Source organism: Sus scrofa, chromosome 4 (assembly GCF_054392235.1).
Source record: "Sus scrofa isolate SSC_HxYL_T2T_F1_AM1 chromosome 4, Sscrofa_HxYL_maternal_Yorkshire_Landrace_v2.0, whole genome shotgun sequence".
Lineage (NCBI taxonomy): Eukaryota > Metazoa > Chordata > Mammalia > Artiodactyla > Suidae > Sus > Sus scrofa.
The window spans coordinates 69,878,855-69,902,940 of NC_139386.1; the positions used below are offsets into that span (position 1 = coordinate 69,878,855).

General features: G+C 41.7%; 1 protein-coding gene across 3 annotated transcripts in view; it reads left to right on the forward strand.

Moving 5' to 3' along the window:
• Positions 1–24,086, forward strand: part of SLCO5A1 (solute carrier organic anion transporter family member 5A1) — a 148,050-nt gene that overhangs the window by 100,238 nt on the left and 23,726 nt on the right. For all 3 annotated transcript variants that reach the window (XM_005663031.4, XM_085022123.1, XM_085022124.1), the window contains one exon: positions 15,997–16,195. In XM_005663031.4, the coding sequence (XP_005663088.4) occupies positions 15,997–16,195 (199 nt within the window). The remainder of the gene's footprint in view (positions 1–15,996; positions 16,196–24,086) is intronic.

Here is a 24,086-nt window from a genome sequence, read left to right on the forward strand (position 1 = left end):
CTAAAAACAACGCAATCAAAGGCATCTACAAAAAACCCACAGCTCACATCATACTTACTAGTGAAAGACTGGATGCTTTCCTCTTATGGTCAGGAATAAGATAAGGGTGTCTGCTCTTGGCACCTTTATTCATCATTGTTCTAGAAATTATAGCAGGAAAATTGGGCAAGAGAAGGAAATAAAAGGCATGAAGATTGGATAGAAAGGTGTGAAAATATCTCTATTCACAGATTATGCCATCTTATAGAGAGAAGATCCTAAGGAGTGCACTAAAAAAGTATTAAAATTAGTAAATGAGTTTAGAGAGGTTGCAAGATACAAGATTAATTCAGAAATATACCTGAGGAGTTCCCATCGTGGTGCAGTGGTTAACGAATCCGACTAGGAACTATGAGGTTGCGGGTTCGATCCCTGGCCTTGCTCAGTGGGTCAAGGTTCCGGCGTTGCCGTGAGCTGTGGTGTAGGTCGCAGATGCGGCTCGGATCCTGCGTTGCTGTGGCTCTGGCGTAGGCTGGCAGCTACAGCTCCGATTCGACCCCTAGCCTGGGAACCTCCATATGCCGCAGGAGCGGCCCAAGAAATGGCAAAAAGACAAAAAAAAAAAAAAAAAAAAAAGAAAAGAAATATACCTGAGATATTGTGGGTTAGATTCCAGGTCCCTGCAATGATGTAAATATTGCAATAAAGCAAGTCACACGACTTTTCTTTGTTTCTCAGTGCATATACAATTTATATTTACTCTGTACTGAAGAACTATGTACACACCTTAATTAAAAATGTTTTTGCTAAAAATTCCCAACCATCATCTGAGCCTTCAGCGAGTCATAATCTTTTGGCTGGGGGAGGGTTTGAAATGTTGTGAGAATTACTAAAGTATGATGCAGAGAGGTACAAAGTGAGCAAATGCTATTGGAAAAAATGGCTCTGATAAACGCACTTGACTCAAGGTTGCCACAAACCTACAATTTGTAAAAATGCAACGTCTGCAAAGTGCGGTAAAGCAAAATGCAGTAAAGTGAGGTGTGCCTGTATGTAGACATCAATAGTATTTTTATGCACTAGCAATGAACAATTGAACAATGAAACTGAGGAAACAACTGCATGTACACTAGGATGAAAGAATGCATTTTTTGGGAATATATTTAACAAAAGAAATGCAAAGCTTTTATTCTGAAATCCATAAAATATTGTTTAAAAATGAAAGGAAACCTGAATAAATAAGAATATATTTCATGTTAGTGAATTGGAACACAGTGTTATTAAGATGGTCACACTCCCCAGACAGACTGGACACAATCCCTGTCAAAATTCCAGCTGGCTTCTTTGAATACTTAACAAGCTGATCCTACAATTCATTTAGAAATGCAAGTGATCCAGAATAGGCAAAACAATCTTGACAAAGAACAAAGTTGGAGCACCTAGACTTCTTGATTTCAAAACTTAATAAAAAGCAACAGTAATCAAGACAGTATGGTGCTGTCTTAAACTAGACATAAACATCGATGGAATAGAATTGGGAGTCCAGAAATAAACCCCTACATCTATGGTCAACTGATTTTTGGCAAGACCATCCAATGAGGAAAGAATAATTTTTGAAAAAAAAATGGCACTGGGGTAGCTGAATAGCTACATGCAAAAGAATGAAGGTGGACCCTTACCTTACTCTCAGAAGTAAACATAGAATGAATCTTTGTTGACCTCGAACTAGGTAATGCCACCAAAGAAAAAACAGACAAGTTGGATTTTATCAAAATCAAAAACTTGTATATGCCAAATAACACAATCAAAAAAGTTAAAAAAACTCCAGAGATTTGGAGAAGATATTTGCAAAACATATATCTGATAAGGGACTTTTCTATTATAAAATTCATATTCTACATGAAGAATTCTTAAAATGCAATAATATAAAGAAAAATAAACTCATTTTAAAAATGGGCGAGGAGTTCCCGTCATGGCGCAGTGGTTAACGAATCTGACTAGGAACCATGAGGTTGCGGGTTGGGTCCCTGCCCTTGCTCAGTGGGTTAACGATCCGGCGTTGCCGTGAGCTGTGGTGTAGGTTGCAGACGCAGCTCCGATCTGGCGTTGCTGTGGCTCTGGCGTAGGCCAGTGGCTACAGCTCCGATTCGACCCCAGCCTGGGAACCTCCATATGCCGCGGGAGCGGCCCAAAGAAATAGCAAAAAGACAAAAAAAAAAAAAAAAAAAAAAAAAAAATGGGCGAAGTATCTGAATTGACATTTCTCCAAAGAAGATGTGTGCAAATGGCTACATGAACAGATGCTCAACCTCATTAGTTATCAGGGAAATACAAATCAAAACCACAATGAGATAACACTTTACACCCACTTGGATATCTGTAATCAAATATTATTTCTGGAAAAAGCAAATGCTTGTGAAGATGTGGAGCAATTGGAACCTTCCTGCTGGTAAGAATGTCAAATGGTGCAACTGCTTTGGAATAAACAGTTTGGCACTTCCTCAAGCAATTGCGATATGATCCAGAAATTCCATTTCTAGGCATTTATCCAAGAGAAATGAAAACATATGTCCACATAAAAACTTGTACGTGAATGTTCATAGCAACATTATTCATAACAGCCCAAAATAGAAACAAGTCCAGTGTCCATCAACTGATGAGTGGATAAATCAAATGTAGTCTGTTAGTACAATGGATTATTATTTGGCCATAAATAGGAATGAAGTCCTGTCACACACTGCAGCATGGATGAGCCTTGAAAATATGATGCGAAGTGATAGAAGCCAGCCAGACATATTTTATGACTCCATTTACATGCAATGTCTGGAACAGGCAAATCTATAGAGACTGAAAGTAGATTAGTGATTGTCTAGGGCTAAGCGAGGGGCATGGAAGGAAATAGTGTGACAACTAATGGTACAAAGTTACTTTTTAGGGTCATGAAGATGTTCTCAAAATGACTGTAGCAGTGGTTGCACATCTCTGAATATACAAAAAACATTGAATGGTACACTTATTTAAGTAGGTGAAGTGTATGGTATGTGAATTATAGCTACCGATAAAAAAAGAAAGAAAGAAGAAACCCGGAACATTTAGATGAGCGAGCTGACGATCTTTATTAAAAGGCCGTTCTGGTCCTCCTGATTCACTTGGCAGAATTAATATGGTTTTTAATGAACCAAATGGCCCCTTGGCCCCTTGTGGGGCAAATGCATTCTAACGAGTAGAGTCGAGGTGTGTAGAAATGTGTCAAAACAATTTTTTTTTTTTTTTTTTTTTGGATAACTAGAGTTTGAAAAATCTGCTTCCTTCTCTCAGGGGAAGGAAAACTTTGTCAGGTTTTGTGGCTCAGCTGTTCGAGGGCATATGATGATCAGCCCTCTCCATGGGAAAGCTCCAGAGCTGCTGGCTTTGGACCACAGTGGAAAGGGGAGAGGTTGAAAGCTGCTGGCAGAAAACGGATCTCACCCGAAGGGCCTCCCAAGAGGGTTTTGTATTTGGCACCAGCTTACCTGGCTTTGCCTCTCTGAATGGAAACTAACTACCACAACTTAATACCAAGGTCTTCCTTTGAGGCTTATTTTGATAACTGAAAAAGTTAATGAGATCCTGTTAGTCTCCTGTGAAATGGCCTCTGCAAGAGTCTCCCCCACTTCTTTGGCAATAGTTTGTTTAAAGCTTTGGCGGGTTCACCCTGAGTCTCTCAGAGCCACTGAAAAACAGAAGGAAACACTCCAATTTTTGTGCATTTCATCATTTCAAGTTATTTTTTGCCCTCTGTGGCTTCATCGCCCGGATGCAAAAAATTCTTTCAGGTTTTTTAAGCCCTAAAAGATGAAATATTAATTTGTTTGATTTTCGAATGCCTTTCATCACACAGCTTGGCATTGGATGGGATGTGTTATTGCAGCCAGAGCTTTGCAGAAACCTGAAATGAGAAGTGGTCTTGTTTTCTCTGTTGAATGAACCTTTTTATTACCTTTCCTTCAGGGCTCCCAAGACGTGAGTCCCAAAGATTGTGGTTCTCGTATTTCTCTCCTACTGCATGGTGCTTCCTGGTGTTGACAGAGTTGAAGAAAGTGCTATTGTGATTGAATGGGGACTATTTACCCTGGTGGGAGTTCCAGGCGAGCTTGATTTTTTTTTTTTTTTTTTTTGCTGCACCTGAGGCATGTGGAATTTCCTGGGCCAGGGATCCGATCCATGCTCCAGCAGTGATCCGAGCCACTGCAGAGATGATACTGGATCTTTAGCCTGGTGCGCCACAAGAGGACTCCTGGTGAGCTTGATTTTGCTGTCTCTGTGCTGAGATGATAGAGGCTAAGGTTGTCAGAGGTGTGTAATTCCTTGGAAAGCCTTTATTAATCATTTCAGCAAGGCCATGTGAGACTTCAGAGCACTGTCTGTTGGTGAGCCCCCCTGTGGCCGTCACGGGGTCCTTGAGAGAGATAGCTGTGGTCTGAGACTCTGTTGCTGGGCTTGTGTCCTCTAACTGAAGCTGTAGAGGGGCAGAACTTGAGACAGGCTGTCTGCAGCAGCCCTGTGCAAGGCTAGCCACCCTGCCAGCTTAGCTGCCCCAGGAGAATTCCTACAAGAACCCCTAGGAGTCCTGCCACTCAACATAGTGGACTTCTCCCCAAGTGCCAAGCTATGATCAACATATGCTGCTCAGTTCAACACACATGGACTGCCTCTCCTAATCCAGTCAAATAGGGCATCCTTTACAATTCACCTGGACATTGTGCTCTGAAATATTGTGGATTGAAATTGAAAGATGGGCAGAAGAACAAAATAGACATTTCTCCAAAGAAGACATGCAGATGGCCAATAAGTAGATGAAAAGATGCTTCTCATCGCTAATTATTAGAGAAATGCGAATCAGAACTACAATGAGGCACCATTTCACACCAGTCACATGGCCATCATTAAAAAGTCTACAAATAATAGGAGTTCCCCTCGTGGCTCAGTGGTTAATGAATCCGAGTAGGAACCATGAGGTTGTGGGTTCGATCCCTGGCCTTGCTCAGTGGATTAAGGATCTGGCTTTGCTGTGAGCTGTGGTTTAGGTTGCAGACATGGCTCGAATCCCTCGTTGCTGTGGCTCTGGCGTAGGCCGGTGGCTACAGCTCCGATTCAACCCCTAGCCTGGGAACCTCCATATGCCTCAGGAACGGCCCTAGAAATGGCAAAAAAAAAAAAAAAAAAAAAAAAAAAGTCTACAAATAATAAATGCTGGAAAGGGTGTGGAGAAAAGGGAACCCTTCTACACTGTTGGCGGGGATGTAAATTGATGCAGCCACTATGGAGAACACTATGGAGGTTCCGCAAACTAAAATAGAGTTGCCATATGATCCAGCAATCTTCCTCCTAGACAAAACTATAATTTAAAAAGATGCATGCACCCCTATGTTCATAGCAGCACTATTCACAATAGCCAAGCCGTTAAAGCAACCTAAATGTCCATGGACAGATGAATGGATAAAGAAGATGTGGTGGTACACCCCCCCCACGACTATTACTCAGACATCAAAAAGAATGAAATACTGCCATTTGCAGCAAAATGGATGCCCCTTGCTTGTACTAAGCAAAATCAGAAAGACAAATACCATATAATATCATTTATATGTGGAATCTAAAACATGACCCAAATCGACATATCTACAAAACGAAAACAGACTCTCAATTATAGAGAACGGACTTGTGGTTGCCAAAGGGGGAGGGGGAGGGGGAGGGGGGAGTGATGGATTACGAGTTTGAAATTAGCAGATGCAAACTATTATATAGAGAATGGATAAACAACAAGGTCCTACTTACATTCAATATTCTGTAATAAACTATCATGGAAAGAATATGGAAAAGAATATATATATATGCACACACATGTATAACTGAGTTGCTTTGCTATACAGCAGAGAATGACACAACATTGTAGATCAACTTCAGTAACATTAAAAACAAGAAATACGGATTGAAAGAAATGGTTTGGTCTCTGTCTTAAAACTGCCACTGTATAAAAAAGGCATTATAATTCTAATGAGGTACCTCATTCCTGGTTTGTGAAGAGATTTTTGAGACTTTTCACAAAGGTGGTCTTGAGAGATATGAGTTATATTGTGTTCTTGTGATACTTTGTGGATTTATGTATAGTGTGTGAAGTGTGTACTTATTACTATGCCGTCTATTCTCAGATCACTTAGAATTTGCGAGCTTCAAGGTTTAAACTTTAAAAATAATCTCTTCTATTACCCCCGACAGTCATTATTATTTATTTCCCATTAGAAAGTATTTGTAAAGGAAAGTGGAAGCTTAAAAGGGTAAAATGATTAGCCTTGTGCATTAGAAAAACATTTATTTGGTTTCGTAAGATGAGAAGCATAGTCTTGGCAAAGTTACACTTGAGTTTGTTATCCTGCCCTATCACTCACTAGATGTTTCTTCACGTGGCATGTGGAAAGAAGCTATCTATGTTCCTTCCAACCTAAGACATTGTAAGTTGCCCCATGATTTACTATGAAAGAAAAATGCTTCTAATTAAACAATGACATAAGGTCAAGATGCTGTTTATTAGAAGACACATTCAGATTTCGGAGCAACTCAAAATGTATACAATTTTGAGTTAGATGGGATCCTATACATACAGTTGTTCTCACAGTATCTGGCATATAGCCAACATCAGTGTGTGTGTGTGTGTGTGTGTGTGTGTGTGTGAGTGTATGGGTACAGAAAGAGAATAGGGGGGAGAGAGGGAAAGAGGGAGAGAGAGAGAGAGAGAGAGAGAGAATGGAAACTGTGCTTCCTTCTCTTCTAGATGCTCGCCCTGCCTTCTCCTGCTCTCCCCCTTGCCTGGCCGCATCCCCAAAGACAGCGGCAGAACCTGGAAGCCCTAATGGCTTCGTTATAAAGATATTCTATATTGATTCACAGTCTTAGGTTTGCAAACTGCTTACTTTTCAACATAACTAAAGAAAACTGGATGTGAAATATGCAGAAAAAGTCGGTGAATTTAAAGAAAAGGACACAAGGACTTCTAAGATTCTGAGGATCTGTCTATAGTAACTTTATTCACCACAGTGGGACATTCTGCACCTTTGTAATCTCATAATAGAAAAGAGTTATCAGAGGGCTGTTGACATTTCCACACTTGGACACCTATGGTGGCTTAGCAGTTAAGTTTTTGCTAATAACACCCAAGGCAGAATTTTGATAAAGTGAGATTTTTCGGGCATCCAACTAGATATTTCATGCCTGCCAGGTTTAAACTGATTTTAGCAAGTTATTTTAGCCCCAAATGAGATCTTGGATTTCCTGTTTATAATTTGGTCCCCTCTCTTCCAGTTCAAGGTTTTCTTGTGTTGCAAGTGATACATTAAGCTTAGGCATATTTTATGTCTCTTTGTGATCTAGATAATATTTACCTATTAAAAAATTGAAGTGAAGAGGAAAAATTCCATCAGTAGCTTTTGTATCTGGTAATTCCCTGAATATCATTTTTCATAAAGACCTTTTAATTCCATTCAGTCACACTTTATAGGGCAAGCAATTTTGTGACCCAGAGTAAAAACTTCAAAATTGAATGTTAGGGGAGTTCCTGTTGCGGCTCAGTGGTAATGAACCCAACTGGTATCCATGAGGATGCAGGTTCGATCCCTGTACCCGCTCAGTGGGTTAAGGATTAGGCATTGCTGTGAGTTTTGGTGTAGGTTGCGGATGAGGCTCGGATCTGGCATTGCTGTGGCTATGGCTGTGGCTGGCAGCTGCAGCTCCGATTTGACCCCTAGCCTGGGAACTTCCATATGCTGCAAGTTTCCACTATCCTAAAAAAAAAAAAAGTGTGTTTGAAATAAGAGCAAGACAGCAAATAGGGCAACTAATATGTCAGTCTGCTTGGAAAAATGAGTAGATAAAAGATCTACAGGGAAACAGTAGAATGGGTGCAGATCTGTTATGAACAAAGTGGGGTCCTTTTGTCAGTAGTTAATGCAGTGATTAGTTCTTTAGACTGAGATATATACACACAGTAACTCAAAAGCTAACACAAGTTTATGTGTTCAGGAGGACATGGTAGCTAGACATCAAACAAAAGTTTGTATATTAAAGAACATGTACAAGTTTATGTGGGACCATTGGGCAGTAGCTTCAGTTCAATCCTATAGGTTAAATAGCATAGAGAAATTTGCCTAATTATAATTCTAATCTATTTATTTGGGCCAATTTTAAACTCATTATAGCAATATTGTACTTGTGTCTATCGCTGCCATTTATTGAGAATATACTATGGGTCAGACACGGTTTTAAGCCCTCATATGGCTTAACCCGTTTAATCCTAATAACCTAGGAGGAAGCAACCATTCTTATCCACGCTTTACAGATGAGAAAGTCCAAGGCCTGGAATGTTCAGAAACTTGCCTGAGGACAGACAGCTTGCAGGTGGCAGAACTGAGATTCCAACTAGAAATCTGCATGGCCACACTCTTACCTGGAATTGTCTTAGACATCTGCAGATACATTGGCCTCCATCCTCCGCCATCTTTGTGGGCCCTTAGGATTGGTCCAGGCATTCTCCTCTTTCCATGGTGCTCTGTCTTACCTCCTCTGCCTCATCCTTTTCCCACCCTCTTGTGCCCTGCCCTTCCCACATCTTGGCCACTAGAGGGCGCGAGGGGCAGAAACTCAAGGGTAACGGAACTATTTTTCTTTTTTTTTCTTTTATGATTTTTATTTTTCCCATTATAGTTCATTTACAGTGTTCTGTCAATTTCTACTGTATGGCAAAGTGACCCAGTCATACATATGTATATTCTTTTTCTCACATTATCCTCCATCATGTTCCATCACAAGTGGCTGGATATAGTTCCCTGTGCTAAACAGCAGGATCTCATTGTTTATCCACTCCAGATTCAATAGTTTGCACCTATTAACCCCAGACTCCCAGTCTATCCCACTCCTTCCCCCTCCCCCTTGGTAACCACAAGTCTGTTCTCCGAGTCCATGGGTTTCTTTTCTGTAGAAAGGTTCATTCGTGCTGTATATTAGATTCTAGATATAAGTGCTATCGTATGGTATTTGTCTTTCTCTTCCTGACTTACTTCACTTAGTATGAGAGTCTCTTGTTCCATCCATGTTGCTGCAAATGGCATTATTTTTTTCTTTTTATGGCTGAGTAGTATACAATTGTGTGTGTGTGTGTGTGTGTGTGTGTGTGTGTGTATATATACATATACATATATATATACCATATCTTCTTAATCCATTCACCTGTCACTGGACATTAGGTTGTTTCCATGTTTAAGCTATTGAGAATAGTGCTGCATTGAACATACAGGTGCATGCATTTTTCCCAAGGAAAGTTTTCTTCAGATATGTGCCAAAGAGTGGGATAGCTGGGTCATATGGTAGTTCTAGATTTAGTTTTCTGCAGTACCTCCATACTGTTTTCCATAGTGGTTGTACCAGTTTACATTTCCATGAACAGTGTGGGAGGGTTCCCTTTTCTCCACACCCTCTCCAGCATTTGCTATTTGTTGATTTGTTAATGATGGTCATTATGACTGGTGTGAGGTGGTACCTCATAATAGTTTTGATTTGCATTTCCCTAATAATAATCAGTGATATTGAGCATTTTTTCATGTGCTTGTTGGCCATCAGTATATCTTCTTTGGAGAAATGTCTGTTCAGGTCTTTTGCCCATTTTTCATTTGGGTTGTTGGCTTTTTTTTGCTGTTGAGATGTACAAGTGGTTTGTATATTTTAGAGATTAAGCCCTTGTCAGTTGCATCGTTTGAAACGATTTTCTCTCATTTCCATAGATTGTCTTTTTTTTTTTTTTTTTTTAATGGTTTCCTTACTGTTTCTGTGTGACTGGGAAAGGGGCTGGGTCAGGAGCAGAGGCTCAGAGGAGGGGAGGTAAAGGAGGGGCTTTGGAATCTGGGGACACCAGGGAAGGGCAGGAGAGCAGCAGCAGTGAATTTGAGCTCCTAGCAGCAGGAGGGCAGCTTTGGCCAGGAGAGCCCATCGTATGTGCTTATTTTCCTCTCCCCAAAAGGGACTGCTGAAGTTGGGGACTCCTAAGTGGTAGCGGTGGCAGTGGGTTGGTGGGTGGAGAAGCTGACCCCAGCCCCTCCATGCTCCCCACATGCAAACCCCAAACTACTAAAGCTGGGTTCGCCAGGGCCAGGGACTTGGAGAGGCGGCCATGAGAAGGTGCTCTTGGCCCCCATCCCCCACCCCGCCCCCTATTCAGCCCAAATCTTCCCTCCTTGTTTCATACGCCTAAAATTCTAACACTGAAACTCAAGCTGGAGATGGGAGCATTGTAAGATTATCCTGACAACAGTCAGACTCTTTCTATTTTGATAGTGCAGTGAGATTTAGATGACAGGGGACATGAGAAGGAAATTTTAATAGATCTTCTCTCTGTTTGATGAGCCCTCATCCTTACTCATGACAAATATTCTGTTTTTAAGAGGTGAATACTAATTAGGGTCCACAGTTAATAGATTATACTACTTTTAAATGATGACACAGCCGTGAGCATTGGGGTTGGTTTTGTTGTTATCCGGGGGTCTTGCACAGTATCTGTAACCACATAAATCATTCAGTTGAAATAGGAATTTTATTAATGGACCAGTTTCACTCTAAAGGTAAAGATTTGCCTATTTATTCCTATAGCCAGAATGTGTACTATTCTGTAATGAAGAGGAAATTACTGACCAGCTCATCTAAGCCCAGAGCTCAGGTCACCATACCTGAAAGAGTCCAAGTAGCCATCGGTTCTAAGAGGCAGCTGTGATGCTGTGGACTGTGTGCTGAGCTGGGAATCTTTTTTTATTTTTCATTTTTGGCTATCCCAGGCATATGGAGTTCCCAGGCCAGGGATCAGATCTGAACTGCAGCAGGGGCACTCTGCAGAGTCAGGGATCGAACCTGCATCCTAGTGCTGCAGAGATGCCACCGATCCCCCTGTGTCACAGTGTGAACTCCTAGGCTGGAAATCAGAGACTTCAGTTTTCATTCTGTCTCTCCCTCCCTTGTGTGGCTGTCACTTCCTCATCTGTAAAAGGGCCATTACTGGTTTTATAAAATCGGGACCAAGGTGAGGATTACAAAATGAACCCCCCCTTTTTTCCTGAAAACTCAGGCAAAGCTCACACTTTAGATTAATCTAACCCTTCTTCTCTGCTCCTTCACATCGGTTGTTGAACAGGCAGGAACAAGCCCTCCAACTATGTGCATCCACGCAGCTGCAGACCTCTGGAATCTAATGTCCTCTGGACGCACATTTTTCTGCGTTTGCAAAGCTGATTACTTTTTTTTTTTTTTTTTTTGTCTTTTTGTCTTTTTGCCTTTTCTAGGCTGCTTCCTGTGGCATATGGAGGTTCCCAGGCTAGGGGTCTAATCGGAGCTGTAGCCGCCGGCCTATGCCAGAGCCACAGCAACTTGGGATCCGAGCCGTGTCTGCAACCTACACCACAGCTCACGGCAACGCCGGATCCTTAACCCACTGAGCAAGACCAGGGATCGAACCTGCAACCTCATGGTTCCCAGTCAGATTCGTTAACCACTGTGCCATGACGGGAACTCCTGATTACATATTCTTATTTAGCGCTGTCTTCACTGTTCTACGATTCATATCCTACAATGGATATTCCAACCTTGACTATATTTAAAGTTTATATCCTTTCCCTCAAAGAATTTAGTTTTCAGTTATTCAGAAAAGAACAAAAGCCAACCAAACACACACACCCACATAGATAGATATCAGTTCTTGAGGGAAAGAAGCATAGAAAAAAAATGGAGTGAAGTATGTCAAAATGTAAGCTGTGTTTTTTTTTTTCCTTCATGTTTCTCTGTGCTTTTCAAGTGTTCTCTTGCATGGTGTGTCCAAACAGTAACAGAACAGAAGGACTACATTTGAAGAGCTACCACGCATCCCTTGATGTATCCCCCCTGCCCCCACCTTCCCAAATCATCTGATTCCCATCCCAGATGCAGGGCTCTCTATCTCTCCCTCTGTCCCGCCCTCCCCCCCCCCTCCAGGGCAAATCTGATCATCTGCGCTATTTTTTTTTCTTTTCTAGGGCCACTCCTGCAGCATATGGAGATTCCCAGGCTAGGTGTCTAATTGGAGCTGTAGCCACCAGCACACACCAGAGCCACAGCAACGAGGGATTCGAGCCGCGTCTGCAACCTACACCACAGCTCACGGCAACGCCGGATCCTTAACCCACTGAGCAAGGCCAGGGATCGAACCCGCAACCTCATGGTTCCTAGTCAGATTCGTTAACCACTGTACCACGACGGGAACTCCCATCTGTGCTATTTATTCCACCTTCTCTTGACTTCTCAGGGATCTTGCCTGCCTGGGCATTTGATAAACTTTTGTCTCTACATCCAGCCTCCCATTCCTTTTTAGTCCCTTTTTGTGTGCAAATAAATATGCTGAAGTCCCTTCCATGTGTGAACAAGAAAGTAAAACTCCCTAAGCCCCAGCTCTGCCTTGGCCCCACTCTAACTCTAGACCTATACCCCTTTTTCCTTTTATAGTCTAGAAAGTTCTAGAAAGCATCTGAGTTCCAGCCTCTGAATCCCCACACCTGGCAGTTCAACCCTTGGCAGGCGGGCTTCACCTTCACAGCGCCCTCACACCTGCTCCTGCTGAGATCTCTGGGCACGTAGCGTCCTTTTAGGCTTCCTCTTCCTCTGCTCTTCTGACTTCATTCAGTCTTGTTGGGGTGTTCTGTCTACACCATGAATTTCACTACCAGTTATAAACACCCCAGGCCAGCTCTTTCCGAGTTTGTGGTACAGGGACCACTTTGTGAGGCCGTTGCTGTCCATGCAGAGCCTGCCCGTGCCTCACCAGGACCTTTGTGGGTGCCTTCCCGACCATGTCACTGCCTCCCGTGTTGGCCCGGTCTAAGCTGTCTTCCATCTCAGCATCAGTAGTGATCTTTGTAACACACACTCCCATCCTCTCGGAACTCAGCTCAGAATTCTTGGGTGTCCTCCCATTGCCCAGAGGTGCAACCTGAGCCCCTCCCCAGGGTTCTTCACTGTCTCGCTCTGCCTGACGTTTCTTGCTCATGTCCCCGCCAGGCCTCAGCAGCCTGCATGCCACACTCCCATCACTTGGAGTACTCAGAGTCCTCAGTTCTGTTATCTCATGCCTCTTTGCACATATTTCCTTTGTACAGGATATTCTCTCTGTGCTTGTATATATTGGACAGGTTCAGTCTAATCTGTGTGTCTGCTCAAATACTGCCACTTCCATGAAGTCCTCCCTGATTTCTCCCAGAGAAGACTCAAGGGCTTCTTCCCTCTGTTCTCCCTGCCCCTTGTATAATTGTCTTACTAATCTCTAATTTGTTTTGTTTGTTTCTCTTTTCAATTGTAAGGTTCCTGGGGCAGCAGTATGACTCATTTTTTAGCTTTTTTTTATTGTGAAATAAAATGTACACAGAAGGGCATTTGTCAAAACTTAGATCACTTATATGTGGAATCTGAAATGTGATACAAATAAACTTGTTTACAAAACAGAAACAGACTCACAAATATAGAAAATAAACTTATAGTTACCAAAGGGGAAAGAGGGGAGGGACTAATTAGGAGTTTGGGATTAGCAGATATAAACTACTATACATAGAATAGATAAACAGCAAAGTCTTATTATACAGTACAGGGAACTATATTCTATATCCCACGATGGAAAAGAATGTGAAAAAGAACATGTGTATATATCTGAATTACTTTGCTATATAGCAGAAACTAACATAATGCTGTAAATCAACTATACTTCAATTTAAAAGACCTTAGAAATCATGAATAATCATAAAGCGAACACTTACCAAGGTCATAGGATGAAGTATTTTCAGTCCTTCAGGAACCCCTGTATCTTTTCCTGATCCCACCCATTCTGCTACTATGCTGGCTTTTATGGCAATCTTTTTTTTTTTTTTTTTTTTTTGTCTTTTTGCCATCTCTTTGGGCCGCTCCCGCGGCATATGGAGGTTCCCAGGCTAGGGGTCGAAACGGAGCTGTAGCCACTGGCCTACACCAGAGCCACAGCAACTCGGGATCCAAGCCGCGTCTGCAACCTACACCACAGCTCACGGCAACGCCGGATCCTTAACCCACTGAGCAAGGGCAGGGACCAAACCTGCAACCTCATGGTTCCTAGTCGGATTCGTTAACCACTGTGCCACGACGGGAACTCCGCAATCTTGACTTCATAGTTGCCCTACCTGTATATTCATTTCTAAGGAACTCATTTAGTTTCACCTGTTTTTGAGACTTTATACCATCAGGTCATGTTTTCTATTTTACTTCTTTCATTCAACACTGTGTTATGCAATTATGTGTCTTAATTTTTAATGCAGCATGGCAGCATTTCATTACATAAATTTACTGCATAGGATGTATCTATTAATGGACGTTTGGTTTATTTCCACTTTGGGGCAGTTATGGAGCTTCAGGTATCTCATGCACTTCTTTTGTCCCCGTGTGCAGGAGTTTCTTTAGGGTAGATATCCAGGAACGGAATGGATTCCACTCCATCAGATAATGCTACACCATCCTTCAAGGTCTTTCACAATTTACATCCCGCCAGCCATGTAGAGTGTCCATTACTCTGTATCTTTGCTAACACGTGGCATTGTCAGACTTTTCCATTTTGGAGTCGTTTTTAATTGTAGCTTTAATTTGTATTTCCCTCTTAGTAATAAGACTAAGTGCCTTTTGGGAGTTCCCTTCGTGGCTCAGTGGTTAACAAACCAGACTAGGATCAATAAGGATGCGGGTTTGATCCCTGGCCTCACTCATTGGGTTAAGGATCTGGCGTTGCCATGAGCTGTGGTGAAGGTTGAAGATGAGGCTTGGATCCTGCGTTGCTATGGCTGTGGGATAAGCTGGCAGCTATAGCTCAGATTCGACCCTTAGCCTGGGAACCTTCATATACCATGGGTACGACCTTAAAAAGACAAAAAAAAAAAAAAAAAAAAAAGAAAGAAAAAAAAAAGAAAAAAAGACTGAGAACCTTTATGTATTAATGAGTTGGCTGAATTTCCTCCTTAGGGAAGGGCCACTGAAGTTTTTCTCACTTTCTAATGGGTGGCTTGTCATTATTTTATGGCTTACAAAAGTTTTTTTGCATTCTGTTTATGAGTCCTTTGTTGGTTGTTTTGTGTTGAAAATAAATTATACTATAAAAATCATGCACTTTGGAGATTTATTGATTACAGTATTTAAAATTTTTTTTACTTTACTAATGAGAAAGTAGAAACAGAATAATTGAAAACAAGTAGCCATTTGCAGCAACATGGATGTAATGAGAGACTTTCATACTAAGTGAAGTAAGTCAGAGAGAGAAAGACAAATACCATATGATATCACTTATATCTGGAATCTAATATATGGCACAAATGAACCTTTCCACAGAAAAGAAACTCATGGACATGGAGAACAGACTTGTGGCTGCCAAGGGGAAGGGGGAGGGAGTGGGATGGACTGGGAGTCTGGGGTGAATAGATGCAAACTATTGCCTTTGAAATGGATAAACAATGAGATCCTGCTGTTTAGCACAGGGAACTATATCCAGCCACTTGTGATGGAGCATGATGGGGGATAACGTGAGAAAAGAGATGTATATATGTATGTGTGACTGGGTCACTTTGCTGTACAGTAGAAATGGACAGAACTCTGTAAACCAGCTATAATGGAAAAAATAAAGATCATTAAAAAAAAGAAAACAAGAGTTCCCGTCTTGGTGCAGCGGAAACGAATCTAACTACGAACCATGAGGTTGCGAGCTAGATCCATGGCTTTGCTCAGTAGGTTAAGGATCTGGCATTGCTGTGGCTGTGGTGTAGGCAGGCAGCAACAGCTCTGATTAGACCCCTAGCCTGGGAACTTCCGTATGCTGTGGGTGGGACCCTAAAAAAAAAAAAAAAAAAAAAAAAAAAGAAAACAAGTAATAGTATACATTACTTCAAATTAATCCTGTCCTTCCCGTCTTCTCTCCAGGCGTCGTCATTGTCCCCAGTGCCGGTGTTGGGATTGTCCTGGGAGGCTACATTATAAAAAAATTGAAACTTGGTGCGAGAGAATCTGCAAAGCTAGCGATGATCTGCAGTGGCGTGTCTTTACTGTGCTTTTCCACCCTGTTTATTGTCGGATGTGAAAGTATCAACCTTGGGGGCATAAACATCCCTTATACAACAGGGTAAGTATCTCGGGAGAGCCGTCTGGTCTCGTCCTGATCGTGATTTAAATGCAAAGCCCTGCGGTGTTTGGATCCCAGGGTCCCTCCCTCCACGGGGGACGCGCTGCCTGCTTTGTTTCCCCAGATGGAGCTGCACCCTTGGAAGGCAGAGGCTGTGGTCTCTCCCCTGTCTGTGCCCCCCCTTGACTCTCACAGAATGTCTCCCGTTGCATTTGGATCACAGAACATGACGAGGGAATGCTTGTTGGCATAACGAAAACTGCTCTTTTCCTTTAATATAATGTTTTGAATACGTAATACATTCAAATACAAAATGAAGTTCAATGAAAATACAGTCCTTCACCCCTCTTCTCTGTAAGCACAAACCAGGGAGCTACTTTAATTCGTTTCTTGTGTATCCTTCCAAGGATGTTTTTATACAGGAAACGATGAATATGTATTTTCCAGTGTTCCCTGTTTTCTATCCAAAAAGCAGCATCCTATGCATACTTTTCTGAGCTCATTTGTTAGTGCAACAGTATAGGTTGGAGATCTTTCTGTCCTAATACTAATGATGATGACAATGTTCAAAATATAGCCAACTCTTATATTAACACTGCCGCATGCCAAACATTCTCCTAGATGCTTTGCATGTATTAACTCATTAATACTCACAACAATCTTATCTGGTAGGTACTATTATTATCCTGATTTTATAGATGGCAAAATAGAGGTACAAATCACCCCTATCAGTATATTAATCAGTTCAGGCTGCCGTAGGAGAACACCATAGATCAGGCGGCTTAGAAACAACAGAAATGTTATTTCTCACAGTTCATAAGACTGGGAAGTCCAAGATCAAGGTGCTAGCAGATTCGGTGTTTGGAGAGGGCTTGCTTCTTGGTTTCTAAACGGCTGTCTTTTGTGGAAACCTCACATGGTGGAGGGATGAGGCATCTCTCTAAGGTCTTTTTTATAAGGGCGCTAATCCCATTCGTGAGGGGTCCACCCTCAGGACCTCATCACCTCCCAAAGGCCCCATCTCCAAATACCATCACATTGGGAGTTAGCTTTCAATGCATAAATTTTTCAGGGACCCAAAGATTTAGTTGATTTCAATAGTTAATGACCTTAGAAGACTGCAGGCAAGGATTCCATGAGAAACACATGTAAAGCTCTCAGCTCTTCTGGCACAGAGTAAATGCTCAGCGATAGTTAGCTACTATCATTAATTACTAGTAAATTAAGAATAGTTTCTATTTCAATTTACTTTTACTACAATGGGAAAGCATAAATAGATCTAAAATTTAGTAAGGAGGAGTTCCCGTCGTGGCACAGTGGTTAACGAATCCGACTAGGAACCATGAGGTTGAGGGTTCGGTCCCTGCCCTTGCTCAGTGGGTTAACGATCCGGCGTTGCTGTGAGCTGTGGTGTAGGTTGCAGACGCGGCTCGGATCCCGAGTTGCTGTGGCTCTGGCGTAGGCCAGTGGCTACAGCTCCGATTCGACCCCTAGCCTGGGAACCTCCATATGCCGCGGGAGTGGCCCAAGAAATAGCAACAACAACAACAACAAAAAAGACAAAAGACAAAAAAAAAATTTAGTAAGGAAAAAACCAAAGTTCCCACCATGATGCAACAGGATCAGCAGCATCTCTGGGGCCCTGGGCTGCAAGTTTGATCCCACCTGGCACAGTGGGCTAAAGATCCCCATTGCAACTGAAGCTTGGATCTGATCCCTGGCCTGGGAAATCCATATAGCCAAAACCAACCAACCAACCAAACAAACAAACAAACAACCCACACAAACCCTCCCCCCACACATAAACACACTCATACACACACACAAAAAAAAAAAAGAGAAGAGAGAAACAAAAAACAAAAACAAAACAAAGAAAGTTCTATTTAACACATTGTAAATCAACTATACTTTAACCCCAGCAGTCTCCTGACTAACCTTTCTTCCCCAGCAGTCTCCTGACTAACCTTTCTTCCCAGGGGCAATAATTTAAAATTCTTTTCAGCTATTTCTTCTGGTATTTATTTACCTCTGTATTTTTCAGACATACTCTATAAATTTTAGAAGTTGAGACGTTATTTATGGTTTCCTGTCTTGGTGAATGAGGAGTTTGGCATCTGCCTCACAAGTTGGCTCAAAGCCTTTTTTGATCTGTTATGATTATGACAGTGTTGTTGGCGTCTGAGACACACGGGTGTATCATGATTAGATTTCCTCTTCTGTACCGCACTGATTTCCCTGGAATTAAATCATTGCCTTATTTTCATTTCCGTTGTTTTCTTTGAACTTGCATCTGGTTTCCCATTACTGTCTAAGGGCTCAAGGAATCTCGATATGATTTTTCACCCATCTGATGAACTCATGACTCCGTTGCCCCGTTCCTGGGAGTCATCTCTATGGGGGCCGTGGGTCCCTGCTCCCACCCCGACTCAGAGCAGGGTCTGCTGCCTCACTGTCACCCTGGAAGCCTATTTGCCAATCTCAGGACTGATCCTTGTTTTCTGGGCTCTGTGAATACCTCTTGTTGGGCTTCCTCTTTTATTTTGTTGCAGTATATACTCCAGTAGCTACAACAAGGCTCCATAGGCTGTTACTTTTTTTTTTTTTTAATTATAGTTGATTTATAATACTGTGCCAATTTCTGCTGTACAGAAAAGTACCCCAGGCATACATACATTCTTTTTCTCATATTGTCTTCCATCATGTTCTATTCCCAAGAGACTGAATAGAGTTTCCTGTGCTATACAGTAAGGTCTCAAGTTGCTTATCCATTCTAAATGTAATAGTCCGCGTCTACTATCCCAAACTCCCAGTCCATCCCACTGCCTCCCCTCCCCCCTTTGGCATCCACAAGTCTGTTCTCTATGTCTGTGAGTCTGTTTCTGTTCTGTAGATAGGTTCATTTGTGCCATATATTAGATTCCACATATAAGTAATATCATATGGTATTTGTCTTTCTCTTTCTGACTTACTTCGCTTCACACGAGATCTCTAGTTGCATTGAAATAACCTTTTTTTTTTTTTAAGTTAAATTTGGTTGTCAGATTGGCTGGGTAAAGAATTTTGGATTGGATGGATCATTTTCACTAAAAATTTTAAAGTTTCCACTCCACTGTTGTCTAATTTCTAATACTGTTGTAGGAAGTCTGGCCTTTTTTCCCCCCGGTCCTTTGTGTGTGCCCTACTTTTCCTTCCTTGGAGTTTCCATTTATTTCCATTTCTAAATTTCACCATGATACATTTTGGGACATGTCTTTTTTTCTCTTTTGAACCCTTGGTGAGCTTTTAATGTTTGGAGACCATATCCTCCAGTTCCATTTTTAATTAAAAATTTTCACAAATATTGTCATTTTCTCCCCACAGTTTTTACCCTTTTCTCTCCTTCATTGATCCTCTACCTTTCTTATTCTTTATCACTTTTTTTTTTCTTTTCATTTTATGGCCCTTCCCACCACATATGGAAGTGCCTGGGCCAGGGATTGAATCCGAGCCGAAGCTCCACCCAAACTACTGCAGTCAGATTCTTAGCCCATTGGGCCATGGCAGAAACTCCTTTTTTTTTTTTGTCTTTTTGCCATTTCTTGGGCTGCTCCCATGGCATATGGAGATTCCCAGGCTAGGGGTCGAATCGGAGCTGTGGCCTCCGGCCTACACCAGAGCCACAGCAACGGGGGATCTGAGCCACGTCTGCAACCTACACCACAGCTCATGGCAACATGGCAACGCTGGATCCTTAACCCAGTGAGCAAGGTGAGGGACCAAACCTGCAACCTTATGGTTCCTAGTCGGATTCATTAACCACTGCGCCACGACGGGAACTCCCCAGAAACTCCTTTTATCATCTATTTTTTATCTCATTTAGCCCTACTTTTTGGAAAGATTTCTTCAACTTTATTTTCCCAGTCTTCTGTTGAATTCTTTTTGTTTTGTCTATTGTGTTTTTTAGTTTCCAAAGTTCTCTCTTGGTTTTTGATGGTTCCTTGCGTCTGCTCTTCTTGCTTTGTGGATTGGATATCTTCTCTTCTCCAACATCAAATAATAAGAAACTCTAAACAGAGTTTCTTTTCTTTCCTAAATTGTCTGTGCCTCCTGAGTATCTGCTTTCTATCTGTTTTGCTGCCTCAATTGTGTTGAAAGCCTTTCTCAAATTTCAGGTGATCCTTAGCTTTCTCTCAGTATTGCAGAACATGAATTTAAAAGGCTGAGTAGGTGCTCTGTGTCTGAGGGTAGCTAGGGTTTATCCTTTGGTGGATTTCACTGTAGGATGGTTGCAGGGGGGCAGTTGGCATTTTCATTGGGGTGCTCAGGTTATGTGTCCCTTTCCCCTGCACCCCCTACAAAAATTAGGGAGTTTTATTCTGAGTCATCAATATCTAAGGTCAAAGCTTCACTTTAAAGTTTTTTCCCAGGAGTTCCCTTTGCAGCTCAGTGGTAACGAACCTGACTAGTATCCATGAGGACACAGGTTCGATCCCTGGCCCTGCTCAGTGGGCTGTGGTGTAGGCCGGCGGCTATAGCTCCAATTCAACCCCTAGCCTGGGAACCTCCATATGCTGCAGGTGCAGCCCTAAAAATACAAAACAAACAAACAAAAAAATCCAATTTCTTTAGAGAAGAGATTAATGATGAATTTTGCGGCTCTGAATTGAGGATGGAGGTGGGTGGATATGAGAATGTACGTGCCCATTGATATAGTCTTCTCTCCCTCACATCTCCAGTGAGTCCCGTTGTTTCCAGCTCTGCACTCACTTTGGTCCCCCACTGCACCGGCTGAATTTGAGCTCAGAGCCTTGCAGAGTTTCCATGGCATGGGCTGGCTCCACTCCAAGGTTGGCATCTGCTCATTTCACACACACCTTTTCACATCCCCTTGCTGTTTTCATGGGGTTTGGTGTCATTCTTTTCATTTTTTTTTTTTTTTTTTTTTTTTTTTTTTTTTTGCTAGCTTTCTTCCTTTTCATCACAGTCACTTTTATTTTAAGTGCATTCTCACAAGAGATGGATGGCAGACTCCCAAGTCTTACCTGCTTTTAAGCCTAAAGTCCCTTTCAAAACTTCTAAAGTTTTTGCTTAAGACTGCATCAGTCTCACCAATCCTGAATCAACTGATTCCGGACTCCCCAGCACTACTGGGAAAAAGAAAATTATGTAATTGTGCTGATCAGCTCCATTACAAATTTATGAGCTCCAGTCTTTAGCAGGCCCTCATCTTTGCTGAGCAATCCATTTCCTTGGTCAGCTTCTTTTCCTATGCCTTGTATTGGTGGTTCCATTTAAAAAATTCCTCTCTTCATGTTTTCAGTCTTACCCTAGTCTTGTTTTTCTTGTCGGACAACCTTGTATTCCTTCTTAGTGAGAAGAGGTCTCAAGAAAGAATTCCTTGAATTTTTCTCCCATGTCCCCTCAAGTTCCTTTGTCAAAGACACCCTTCTTTTCAAAGGCAGATACTAGAGCCGTCATTTTCTAGCTATGTGACCTTATAAAAAATTATCTCATATTGTTGACTCGGTTTTCCTCATATGTAAAAGTGGCAATAATGCCCATCATACCTAGTTGCAAGCATAACTAAAGTAAAACACGGTGCAGTTGAAAAAAATACTGCAGAAGGGTAAAAAATGCAAAGTCAGTATCTCCTGCCTCCATCCTCAACCTCCATTTTGAAGCATTTAAATATTATAAACAGGAGTTCCCATCGTGGCGCAGTGGTTAATGAATCTGACTAGGAACCATGAGGTTGCGGGTTTGATCCCTGCCCTTGCTCAGTGGGTTAAGGATCCGACGTTGCCGTGAGCTGTGGTGTAGGTTGCAGATGTGGCTCGGATCCTGCGTTGCTGTGGCTCTGGCGTAGGCTGGCAGCTACAGCTCCGATTCGACCCCTAGCCTGGGAACCTCCATATGCTGCAGGAGCGGCCCAAGAAATGGCAAAAAGATAAAAATAAATAAATAAATAAATAAATAAATATTATAAACAAATGTTTGTAGCTTTGATTTTAAGGGTTATGTAAGGGAAGTTTTCTGATATTTCCCAGCAAAGAGTATAGCACTTGGTATGTTATGAAAAAAGTTAATTTCTTGGCTCTACTCCCATCTCGTCTAGATCATGCAAAACAACCTTTTTTTTTTTCTTTTTTTAAAAGATTAATGAGGAGTTTCCGCCATGGTGAAGGGGGTTAAGAATCTGACTGCATGGAGTTCCTGTTGTGGCTCAGCAGGTTAAGAACCTGACATAGTATCCCTGAGGATGTGGGTTCGATCCCTGGCCTCACTCAGTGGGTTAAGGATCCAGTGATGTTGTAAGCAGTGGCATAGTCGCAGATGTGGCTCAGATCTGGTGTTTCTGTGGCTGTGGTGTAGGTCAGCAGCTGAAGCTCCAGCTTGACCCCTAGCCTAAGAACCTCATATGCCACAGGTGTAGCCCTAAAAAAATAATCTGCAGCAGTTCTGGGTCCCTTCGGAGGCTCGGGTTTGATCCTCAGCCCCACCTAGTGGGTTAAAGGATCCGGCGTTACAGCAGCTGCTGCTCACATTCAACCCGTGGCCTGGGAACTTTCACATGCCACTAGTGTGGCCATAAAATTAGAAAAAAAAAAGATTAATGAATGTCTTGCATCCCCCTCTGCACTGGGATGTTACTTGTATAGTGATGCTGAAACAATAAGAACTTGATGGAAATAGACATTGTAATGATCTAAATCCATGATTTATGGTACACTTCTTCTCATTTAATTGTATTCAACAAAGAAAAACTTGATTAGGAGTGCAAGAAGCTGCTGCAAGCATTCATTCATTCTAGTATTTGCAGCCTGACTTCCTTGAAGTTTATAAATTAGTGAAAAAAAACTTATTTTTCTTGGAGAATTCCTCTGGCTTCCCAAATACTTCTAGGAAGAGAGTTAAACATTGAGTTAGTATAGACATATTAGGGTGATACAGCTGCACAGGTCTAACACTTTTAAAGTAGCAGTCACTTTTGTGTGAAAAAGGGGACCTTTCTCCAAGCAGGGTATGGGCTAAATTTCACATCTCCTGGCTCTCTTGTCTGGGTGCTCTTGTGCAGTGCTCAACCTGCTCATCAGTACATGGTTGACCTTTTTGCTAACAACCTTGTATTGTTCTGCATGATTTTGAGACTTGGCATATTGGATCTTCTTCCCCTTTTAAAGCCAATAAATAAAGAGATGAAGGGGAGTGGTAGAGAAGCAAGTCGCCTTTGTTAGTCACTTATTTGGCTTAGATTCAGTGTTTGGCACTCGTATATATACTTGTGTATATACAATATATATTTTTGTATACACAATGTTTACATCATCACTCTACCATGTGTATTATTAGCCACATGTTTTGGTTAAAGAAACTGAGGCTTGGACAGTAAATTATTTGCCCAAAGTCATCAGTTAGTAGAGGGTGGAATGGAATGACGCCTGGATTCTCTATTTTAGAGTTTGTGTTCTTTCTGAGCACTGTGCCAAGATTCTCTTTTAAATTTTGCGTTTCATATAAGCACCATCTATGAGCACACGCCACATTCTTACTCAGAGAGCTGTAGAAAATGCATCTATTTCTTTTAGTAGCATGCTAATATTTGGCCTTGCCACATACTAGTTGTGTGACTATGGGCAAATTAATCTTTCTGTGCCTTGGTTTCTACATCTTTAAGGTGAGCATACTAATAGTATCTATCTGGTTGAATTGCTGTGAAGATCAAATAAGGTATTTGGCAAATTCTTTAACCTCTCTGTGTGTTAATTTCCTCATTATTAAGATGAGTTAATCAAAATCTCTTAGAATTTGATCCAATCTCTTAGAATTATAGAGAGGATAAAATGCGATAAAACCCACAAATAATAAGCAATTGTTAAATAAAAATTTAATGTTGTTTTTCTCATTTTAAATA